The 10,687-nt window shown below is 50.4% G+C and overlaps 1 protein-coding gene and 1 pseudogene across 2 annotated transcripts in view; one reads left to right on the top strand and one right to left on the bottom strand.

Annotated features, from left to right (window-relative positions):
- Window positions 1-10,687, bottom strand: part of SART3 (spliceosome associated factor 3, U4/U6 recycling protein) — a 37,645-nt gene continuing 26,958 nt past the window's right edge. For both annotated transcript variants that reach the window (XM_040443659.1, XM_040443660.1), the window contains exons 13-19: window positions 8,297-8,409; window positions 7,278-7,354; window positions 6,515-6,683; window positions 3,828-4,282; window positions 2,931-3,083; window positions 1,821-2,011; window positions 1-1,071 (exon numbers count right to left, since the gene is read on the bottom strand). In XM_040443659.1, the coding sequence (XP_040299593.1) occupies window positions 894-1,071; window positions 1,821-2,011; window positions 2,931-3,083; window positions 3,828-4,282; window positions 6,515-6,683; window positions 7,278-7,354; window positions 8,297-8,409 (1,336 nt within the window). In that variant the 3' untranslated portion in view covers window positions 1-893. The remainder of the gene's footprint in view (window positions 1,072-1,820; window positions 2,012-2,930; window positions 3,084-3,827; window positions 4,283-6,514; window positions 6,684-7,277; window positions 7,355-8,296; window positions 8,410-10,687) is intronic.
- LOC121010505 (uncharacterized) lies at window positions 1,181-1,294 on the top strand (annotated as a pseudogene).

The raw sequence follows: 10,687 nt of genomic DNA, 5'->3' as shown, positions 1-10,687 counted from the left end.
TTGGACTTACAAAAGTTCTATTCACACATGTGTTAGGTAACACCAAGTGCACCCATCTCAAAACACGTCCGGGTTTGAATGAACATCTGAGTACCATTCGGCAAGAAGTTTTTAAGAGAACTTCAGTTTAATAAACAAAGCTAAGTGGGAAGAATTTAAGTTTGCACTTGACATGGCATTTAAACAAAACCAAAGGGCTGAAACGCGATGTTTAGACAAAGAATACAGTTCACTCAACACTAGGCAAAGAAAATGGTCCACGGCAGGTGGCGCATAGAACTCCCAGACAAAACAAATGTCACAAAGACTCGGCTTTTAGGAAACATAAAACAATGGGTCGATGTGTCATTTACAAATACATAATATAAAAACGCGCACAGCCCCCTTGAACAAAAATCCATCAATTTTTTTTTTAGGTGACTTCCCCTATCCCCACCACCCCTTTACTAAAATAGGCCATTCTGGTGAATTACTAGCATCTGCCATTTTGTCTTTTAAAATTAAAAGAGTGACGGGCACGTGTGCTGTGCAAGGTGTAAGAGAAGTGTCTTATAAAAGGGGGCCAGAGCTGGCCGAAAACATTTGGACAGGTGGGTCTCAAAACGGTGTTTGAGTTTCACTTCTGTTTCTCACTCCATAAGACACAAAAATATTTTAGGAAACTACACCCTGGGCCCAACCACGGAGTGATCATTTTCCTCCTATTGCCCTCAATATGAGGGAGCGCTTCAAGCCTCTTCCCTTGGACACCCTCATCCCTTTCTGTCTAACCCAGAGGAAAATGTGCAAGAGGGGTGCTGCCCCGGGCCCCTCCATACCCAGAGTACCGCTGGGTGCCGGGTGGTCTTCCTGGCCAGCATGAAGTAAGGCATTTCCCTTCTCCACAGTCCCATTCACTTTCTCAGAAGCAACTTGGCAAAATCGGCATTGGACATCTTGGGTGCCTCGGTGGCCGCTGAGGTGGTGACCGCTGGCCGCGGGGCGGGGCCGTTCTCAGCCTGAGCGGCCGGGGCGCCCGGGCGCTGCAGGGCACGAGGCAGCAGGGAGAGCTGGGTTCTTCCCTTCCCCCGCCTGGAAGAGCAAACACCGAATGTATCCCTTCCAAGCAACAATTCACGGCCCCTCCTTGATTTGGGAAAAGAAGCCAGGATGGTCTTAAATCACCCAAAGCTAAAAGGTGAAGACTGTACTTTCAAGGGTCATTTCTGTAGTCTGTTACGAGACAAGTTTCTCTCAATGCACAGAGCACAAAGTTAAGAGGTGAAGAGTAAAAACGAGAAAGGTAGGGATGATCCCCGTTCTCCCTGACTTTGAACTGGCGAAAACCGGTTTAACAAACTGCCCCTTCCACAATTTTGGCGAAGACCAACCCTGTGCAATACAGTCACAAGCAGGGCGGATCAAAATGCTGTCATCCTTCGGGCCTCACCAACTAACGTCACAATTTTGCCGTCTCATTCCTACCGGCTGAAAACCTCGCTCTTAGAGGATTATAGCTGGGGCTACAGGTCACCCTGGCAAGCTTCTGAATCCACACGTATGGACCCTACTGCCAAAGGAGGCTTTAAAATAACCGCCGCCTAGAAACCGACCGCCCTCAAGTAAGTCACGTGTATAAACTGTGAACACCAGGAAGGGCTCCACTCCCCGGCTCACGCGCCGTGCGGACCTGCTCCGGGCACCCTGCTCTGGTGAGCCACGGTGAGCGTCCCCAGCACGGCAGGCCCTGGCTCTCTGCCCAAGCCCGCGTGACTAGCAGGAAACCAGCTAGCGGCGCCGGCCGGGACGGAGTCTGCGCCCAGTGGCGCCCAAGCACTTACGCTCCGTAAATCTGCCGCGGCACCAAGGCACCACCTGGCGCTCTCCTTGCTTCTGGCTTCTCTGGAACCTTCCTCTGAGGGGGATTGCTGATGGCCACTTTGATGACATTCTCTTTGACGGTCATGCCATCCATCTTCAGTACGGCCTGTGACGCCTGAGATTCACTTTCATACTCCACGTAAGCCAGGCCCTGAAAGAGGCGGAGCCAGAGCCGTCAGGTCAGGTGCTGCGCAGCCAGACCCGACTTCCTCCCTCAGTTCTGGAAGCCGGTACCGGGCAGGCACCCCGTCATCGGGTTCCCTCCCCCCACCGCCACCGTCCTTTGTCTACAGATTTATTCGCTGGCCCTGCTCTCCCTCTCTGTTTCTGCCACCGACCGTAACTTCAGATCATCTTTGTGAGGTTGGTACACCTCATGCTTGCTCCAGCAAAAAAAAAAAAAAGAAAAAAAAGAAAAAAAGGAAAGAAAAAAAAGATAAGAATAAGGAAGGAAAGAAAGAAACGGACAGACGGACCAGTATAAATCCAGCAAAAACAAATGGATGAGGCGGCTGGACACGGGACGAGCCCTCATTGTCTGCACCTCGGCCCCTCCTGGCTTCATAGTCTTCAACTCTCCATCACCCTGGACGGCCGGGGGAACGAGAGGTCATCCTAACACGTGCCTGAACAACTACTCAGAATGGCGCACAAAAAGGATCTCGCAAGGTGCCCGGGGGGGCTAAGGGGAGGACGTGATGGGGTCTCGGGGAGGGACGGGAAGTGGTGGCTGGAGGCCTAGTGAAGGGGCCCGCCTGGGCAAGAGGGCGCTCGCTCCGGAAGAGGGCACCTCGCCCACACCTCACAGCCAGGGGTCTGCGCTGAGGCCCCTGCTCATTCAGGGCAGGTTCCCCGCCACGGCCGATGCCCTATTCTTTCTAGCATAATTAGCTGGAAACGAGCCAATCCGAGTCCAAATGCAAGTAGAACCAAGTGTCCTATCATTCTGTCAACCTGTCGTTTCTCAGCAGACAAACCAGAAACCCACTCAGAACCTAACAGCCCGAACGGATGGAGAACGAGGCTGGCCCGAGCCTTGGGAGGCTAACGCATCGCGCGCAGACACTGACCTTCGGTTTGCCCGCCCGGTTGGTAACCAGCCTGATGTCCTTCACGGTGCCATGAGCCTTACAGATCTCTTCCAGTTCCTCTTTAGTGCAGGAAAAAGGCAGGCCCGAGACAAACAGCTTGTGTTTCTCCAGGGCAGTGCTGTACCTGAACACCTACAGAAAGAAGGGAGGGAAACGAAGTCCAGCACCCACAGCCCCGTCCAGCACCCACACCCTAGTGCATACCAGACTCAGCCCAGAGACGGGAGCCAACCCCGGGCGCCACACGTTGGTTGGTTTGTTTGTTTTTAACGTTTGTTATTTTTGAGTGAGAGAGCATGAGCAGAGAAGGGGCAGAGAGCGAGGGAGACACAGAATCTGAGGCAGGCTCCAGGCTCCGAGCTGTCAGCACAGAAACTGATGTGGGGCTCGAACCCACGAACAGCCGCATCGTGACCTGAGACAAAGTCTGACGCTTAACCCACTGAGCCCCCCAGGCGCCCCTGGGTGCTGTGAATTGTTAATGGCACCACTCCAAGCAAGTCACTTGAACTTCCTCCTCCAGAACATGGCAAGAATGGAAGCCGCTGTTCTCCTAGTGTGGGCAAGGAGCCGACAAGGCAGTATGTTAAATACCTCACACGGCCCCCTCGCCCCCTCTCCACTGCTAAATTCAGCGGCAAGCAGCCATTGTTACGGTTCCTGATGTTCTCATCACGTGTCAACCAGCGCGGGCTCGAAGAAACCGAGCCAGGAGTCAGGCCTCAGCTACCCAGCTCAGAACAGACCCGGTTAACGCGGCAGTTACCAGACGACAGATACCGCACGTGGACGCTAAATGTTAGAGGCTCCAGGAGAAAAGCGTTCGCTCTGCCCGCAGCAACCCAACACGAAAGGCGTCGTCTTGCACAGACCCACCTTGAAATCGGGATTTTTGCTCTTATCCACACAGGGGGAAACAAACATCGGCCTCCCTTCTACGTTCTTCCGGTCTAACTCCAGCGCCTGCAGGGCAGACTTCTCCTCTTTAAACTCCACGTAGCAATAGCCTCGGAAATCGCCCCGGTTGCTGAAGATGGGCCGGATCTCCGCCACCTCCCCACAGGCCTCAAAGAGCGGCCGGAGCTGCACGTCCGGCTCACTCATGCTGTAGGGCAGGTTGCTGACGAAGACGGTGATGCTGTCCTTGCTGCTGTCGTGGGGCACCTTGGGCACGTCCCTCTTCAGGGCGGCCGCCCTCTCCTTCTGCTTTGAGGGGGGGTCCACGTCCACGGGCACACTTTTCCCCAAGAGGCCCGCTTCTGGCTCTCGGTCCTGTGCTTCTCCAGCTGAGGGAGTGCTGTCCTCAACCTTTCTGCGTTTGGAAGGCTGCTCTACAGGTTGAAGGAAGCAAAGTAGCAACGATTAAGATTTCTTCTCTTCAGCGAGCTGTTCCCCGTAAGTGCTCTTGCGGGAAAGTTCTCCTCCCACCACAAACGGCTGGTCTGTGGCAGCTGCCCAGGACACACTCTCTGGACCTGGGCCATACCACGCCCTCTGTCAAGTCTTGCTTCACCCATTCAACTTGTCCCCCCACTTTCTGGGCCTCAGTTACATTCAGGTAAGTGGACTAAATCAGGTGATCACTTAAGTCTCCATCACCCACTCTTTTTTCTTCCTAATTTTTTTTATTTTTGAGAGAGTGTGTGTGTCAGCGGGGGAGGGGCAGAGAGAGAGAGGGAGACAGAATCCGAAGCAGGCTCCAGGCTCTGAGCTGTCAGCACAGAGCCCGACGCGGGGCTCGAACTCGCACACCACGAGATCATGACCTGAGCTGAAGGCGATGCTTAACTGACTGGGCCACCCAGGCGTCCCCCATCGTCCACTCTTAATTATACAGTTGATCCTTGAACAACACGGTTTTGAACTGTGCAGGTGCACTTGCACGTGGACTTTTCTGATAAATACCATTCAGCATGGAAATGTACTTTCTCTTCTGGTTTTTGCAATTACGTTTTTTCTCTAGCCTCATTATAAGCATACGGTATAGAACATACGTGACGCACAAAATATGTGTTAGTCAACTGCTGACAGCATCCCAGGAAGGCTCCCAGTCAACGGTAGGCTAGCAGTAGTTAAGTTTGGGGGGAATCAAAAGTTACACGTGGATTTTTGACTGTGCCGGAGGTCGGCACCCCTAACCCTCAAGGTTCAAGAGTCACCTGCATCAAAGGGCAGGGGATCTCCAACTTCAGGTGGCAAATGCTCTAGTACCCCTTTTGCTGGGGCAGCAACGGAGGGATGGGGCCAGGAGACTTGAATTTAAACAAACCCCTTAGGTGACTCTGCAGTACGGGCTCCACATCTACACAGCACTGCAGTCCCTAAACTGTTCACTGCTGTCTCGTGTCCTTCAGCAGAGTTTAACAACATTCCACTCCAACCCATCTGCCCCACTGCCTCCTGAGGAACGGTCCTGGAAGCCAATTGGCACTGGCCCCACTTCCAGACCTTTCCATCAACTCCCCACTGCCCTCCTAATGAAGTCTAACGATTGCACGCTGCATTCAAGAGCGGCCCCGAGTGGGCAGGCCGGCCAGCTCCTCCGGCCTCGCCTCCCCCAGCCTCCCGTACGCCAGCACACCGCCCCCAGCACGCATCGGGGCTCAAACCCAGCTACCTGCCATTCAGAGAAAATGCCAGGCTCTTCTGTGCCTCGTGCCTCGCTGTCAGTGGCACTGTTTGGTTTACCTTTCCCTTCCTTTGCACTTGACAGCGACCCCTCCCGCCTCCAGATGCCGAGATGCGTGAAGTCTTTCCTGCAGACAGCTGACCCGCCAGTGGCCCTTTGGCCTCCGCCATTAATCCACACGGTGCTCTCCCACGATCCTGACTACCCACCACTGCAGTCACATCACATCTGCCTTTCCTGCTAAACCTGGCGCCCTAGGACTGTGAGCTACCCATACATGGTCATTCTGAAGCCCCCAAAAGGTGCATAAGCAAAAGGTCATTCAATTGGATGATGGCTCCGTTACTATTTCCCTCTGGTTGACACCACTGTACTAGGAAAACGTATGGCGTCCCTTAATGTCTAGAGACAATGCTTTTACCTTGACTGACGTTGCTGAAATAAACCTGACCCACACCTGCCCAGCCCTGGAATGGCAGGGGCAAGAGAAACACTGGCTGAAGACTCTACCAAGTCAGAACCATTTGGCAGGCCGAACAAGGCAGGTGCCCGCGCAGGCTGGGGCTGCGGTGCAGGATGCTGGAGCCTGAGAGGATGAGGGGCAGGGGCGGCAGGGACAGCTGGGGTGTGGGAGCCCGAGTGGGTGAGGGGGGTTCCACACAGCAGGCAGGCGGAGGCAGGGCGATGGCACAGTGGAGGGAGTGGAGGCCGGGAAGACAGGCCGAGGTGGCTGCAGGGCAGGGAATGGCACACGGAGTGGAGCCCCAGCAGGGGAGGTCACGCACGTGGACGGTGGAGAGGGACAGGAAGGGTGATGGGGCACCATGCAAGCAACTTATTCTCACATGGCTTAAGACAAAAGTTCTCTGGATGTTTTTCATAACTTCACTGGAACTTGGAGATGCTCCCAAGTAGCATTTCCAGAAAGCTTTACCTTCTTCATCATCGCCCCACTCTTTCTCATCATCCTCTTCTGCTTTGCGCTTGTCTGCGCCTCTGGTCTTTTTCTTCTTTTTTAACGCCTTCTTCTCAGCCCGGGCCCTCTTCCGCTGTTCTGCCTTTTCTTCTTCTTGCTGGGCGAGCGCCGCTTCCTTCTCCGCAACCTGGGAAGTTGGGAACACGGACGCATCACTAAAATGCAGCGACTGCGGGAACTCTACAGACCCGTGGGGAGTGGCGAGGGAAGGGGACTTGGGAGTGGAAATTCACTACCCCAGGGAGAGGAGAGGTCGCCAGGAGGAGGAGGAGGGTGTCCTCACAACTTTCCTGGCCAGGGCTTATCCAGGATTCTTAGGGTTCTGTGTCTCAAGTCTACAGCATGCTCTGCAGTGTCCCCAGAAATTACTCACCAAAAGAAAGAAACACGTCGTAAAACTGGGGCTCTCATTAACTGGGACGGGTTCAAGTTCCAATCACTGGGCTACGTGGGGCTCCATTCTATCTCTTTCAACTATAGCCCAATAACTTTTAGGTCCCAAATCCCCCCCACTACATACTTATTGCTGGGGCTCAAATTTTGAACCAATCCAAGAAAATGATACAAGATAGGCTTCAATGCGGATTCAAGTGTTTCACTAATTAATATTCTCTGAGCAAACGATACTTAAGACCTCAAAGGTTTTGACAAGAAATATTCATACGAAACACAGTCAAAACAGCTAGCAGAGGTTCTGAAGACTTTAAATAAGCATCATCACCTTAATTCTCTGCTCATTAACACGAGCTAATCGAGTTTCGGTTTTCTGAACAGCTATATCCCAATCTTCTAGAGTACCTTGACAGAAAGAGAAGCAAACTTTAACTTTTTTGCATTTGCAAGGATGCAACAGTATAAAATTTTCTTAATTTCCCCACACCTCTACCGGAGGTCTCTCCCATCAGACAATAAAAACCGGAGAGTCGGCTCCCCATTTTAGGACTTCCTTATGGCAGGCTTGAGCTTTTCAGAATGTGAATAGTCCTCCCAGATATGTCTAAAACATCCCTTTTCTTTTAGAAGAGACTTAAAAACCAGAATACGATCTATTATGGGCTTTCCACGACAAAGATTAAGAAGACATTCTAATGTAACGGGTACAAGGCATTTACGCGAAGATGAAGGATTTTAAGAGCTGCTCAAATGATAAACGTTAGGGTGCTTTTTATTTGCTTTTGTTGCTTCCGTGTTTTGTTTCCAGTTCCGAGGGGATCGTACCCCAAATCTAGATCAACACCCATAGGTAAATGCAATTTCCTACTGAGAACTTAATACCGAGGCTCTCAGCTAGGACAAGGGACGCACACCCCACCGAAGGCCATGTTCAGGCCTTTGCCCCTCAACAGGCCTTTCGTGTGCGTGACATTGTGCTAGAGCAGGGACTCTGAACTGCGAGCTGGCTCCCCAGGGAACAAGACTGGAGATGTCTCTGTCATGACCGGGGGTGAGGGAGGAGTGCTGCCGGTACCTAGTGAGCAGACAGGGCTGCTTTGCCCACTGCAAAGAATGAAGAGAACCCTGTGCCAGCGCGCATCACAGAGAGCCCTCCTTGTACCCAGAGACTCTCAGAAGAGGGGCGAGAGGATGTGGACTCACTGGCGAGTGCCATCAATGCTCTAATCACTGAGTGCCATCGGAGCGGCTGTACCCGTACACAGTCTGTCCTTAGACTATAGTCTTGAGACCAACTGGCAAATGGGACAGACTCCAAGCCAGAAGCCGAGAGCGGAGGGTCCCCACCTTCTGTCCTCTCCATGGTGAGCAACACTTCACAGACGTGCTCGGGGTAGTCACTGGTGCACTGGACGGCCCGGTGCAGAGCCTTCCTACAGTGCTGGGTGTCACCGTGTGCCCTAGGACAGAAAACAAACCATGGCTGCCACCAGGACACAAAGCAGCAGGCACAGAGAAGGAGAGGCCGTGTTCTCACAGGCAGCGTCACAAGATCAGAAGCTCTGCGACAACTCTAGCTTCCGAGGAGGCTCTAGCTTCCAGAACTGCCCACAGCTCTTTGCACCACTGCTACTTGTAATACTTTCTCCTTTCTCCTCCAGTCAAAAGCTAAGGCTTTCTTCTAAGCCACTCTTGCCTTTAGCAACCAGATGCTACTGGAAAATGCACCTGGGGCAGTAGTCTGCGACCAGGTGACCTGCCTTTACAGCACTGCCATATGCAACACAGGTGGGAGATCTAAGAATGCCATATAACTTGATCAAGTCCTTAGAGAAACTCTAGAATGCTGTCCTACCCAAAGGAAGAATCACTAATCCAGCAGACTGCTGGATTTCATGCCCAGAGTCCCATCTTTTGGTAACTGCTGTTACTAAGAGAATATCGTTTATTGTGATGAGCAGTGGAAAGACTGCTCATCACAATAAACGATATTCTCTTAGTAACAGCAGTTATGAAACACTACGTTCCCATTTCTATTTTTTAAAAACTTACAAACATATGTAAATATTATAAATACATATTAGGACACTAAAAAATAAAAAATTAGAGCGGCGGTTCTCCGAGTATGATCCACGTCACCCCAGAGGGTCTCCAAGACCCTTTCAGGGAGGGGATCTGCAAAGTCAAAACTACTTTTGTTGTTACTGAACACGAGTTGACTTTTTCACTGTGCTGACATTTGCACTGATGGTGCAAAAGCTACGGTGGCCCTTAGCACAAATCAAGGCAGCACAGTTTTCACATCCTGTGGGACAAAAGGAGATGTGCACACATAAAGTGCCTTTTCTGCACACCCGAGTATGACGGTTGTCCCAAAGAAGAGATCCTTTTGTTTAGGGGGCAAGCTGAACTAGTCTGTTTTCTCATGAAACAACATTTTTACTTGAGAAAAGAGCTGAGCGACAAAACCTATGGTTATGTAGACCTGAGAATCCGGCAGACATTTCTGAAAATTAATGAAGTGGGTTCGTCACTTCAAGGCAAACCACGAACTGTATCTGTTGCCATGTTAACAGCGCAACTTTTGCGTGAAAATCCCGATTTAGGAAAATCTGTATCTGCCACTTTGAGGCTGACAGGTTCCACCTTAACAGACTTTTCTAAGATCACCGCGGACATGAACAAAACGATACCTTTTAAAATACCGTATTATGAAATGTGTCGATACCGTGTAGAGCCGCATGACTCAGTAATTGAGTATTTTCCACATGAACAATGCAGGTCACAGAACCATGCATATTTGGTAAAAGGTCCATTCAAAGTACAAAACAGACCAATAGATATTAGCAAAAGAGTCTCAGAAATTCAATGATACGGTTTCAGGTGCCACATCGCAACTATTAAGAAACTACTTGCTGGGGCGCCTGGGTGGCTCGGTCGGCTAAGCGTCTGACTTCGGCTCAGGTCATGATCTCAAAACTCATGAGTGTGAGCCCCGCATCAGGCTCTCTGCTGTTAGTGTGGAGCCCGCTTCAGTTCCTGTCTCCCTCTCTCTCTGCCCCTTCCCCAGCTCATGCTTTTTCTCTGTCTCAAAAATAAATAAAAACATCTAAATAAACTTTTTAAAGAAAATACTACTTGCCGAATCTTGCTCTAGTATGAAAGAATATCCATACTTATCTGAAAAGCTTATTAAAATACCCCTTCTCTCTTCTAGCCTCCTATCTGCGTGAAGCCAAATTTTCTTCATATTCTTCAATGCAAATTCACAATACAGCAAACGCAAATCCAGCAATCTTCTAACCCAAACCAATGATACTCGCAAAAATACAAAACCATGCCACTTTTCTAAGTTATTTCGGGGTTTGGAAAATAATCATTTTTCATAAATAATATATCCTTTATGTTAAACATAATGAATTTATTATTGTGACAATAAAATTATGTTTCAATCTTTCACTTTCTAATACAGTGATATTGATACTTAGGAAGATGTATCAATGTTTCTAATGTGGTCCATTAAATACACAGAACTCACATAAACAAAAGCTGTTCAGGGTTCTCAAAACTTTAAGAGTGTAAGGGATCCTGACCAAAAAATCTGAGAACTGCTGGTCTAGAGGAATATTCAACAAGCTTTTTTTTTTTTTTTTTTAAAAGGCTCGTTAAGTTTAGAGAACCCTGAACAGCTTTTGTGTATGTGAGGTCTGTGTATTTAATGGACCACATTAGAAACAT

The sequence above is a fragment of the Herpailurus yagouaroundi genome, unplaced genomic scaffold (genome assembly GCF_014898765.1).
Source record: "Herpailurus yagouaroundi ecotype Mexico unplaced genomic scaffold, PumYag 191, whole genome shotgun sequence".
NCBI classification, from domain to species: domain Eukaryota; kingdom Metazoa; phylum Chordata; class Mammalia; order Carnivora; family Felidae; genus Herpailurus; species Herpailurus yagouaroundi.
Note: the sequence above shows the minus strand (reverse complement) of the source record. Positions and strands in the feature narration are given on the sequence as shown.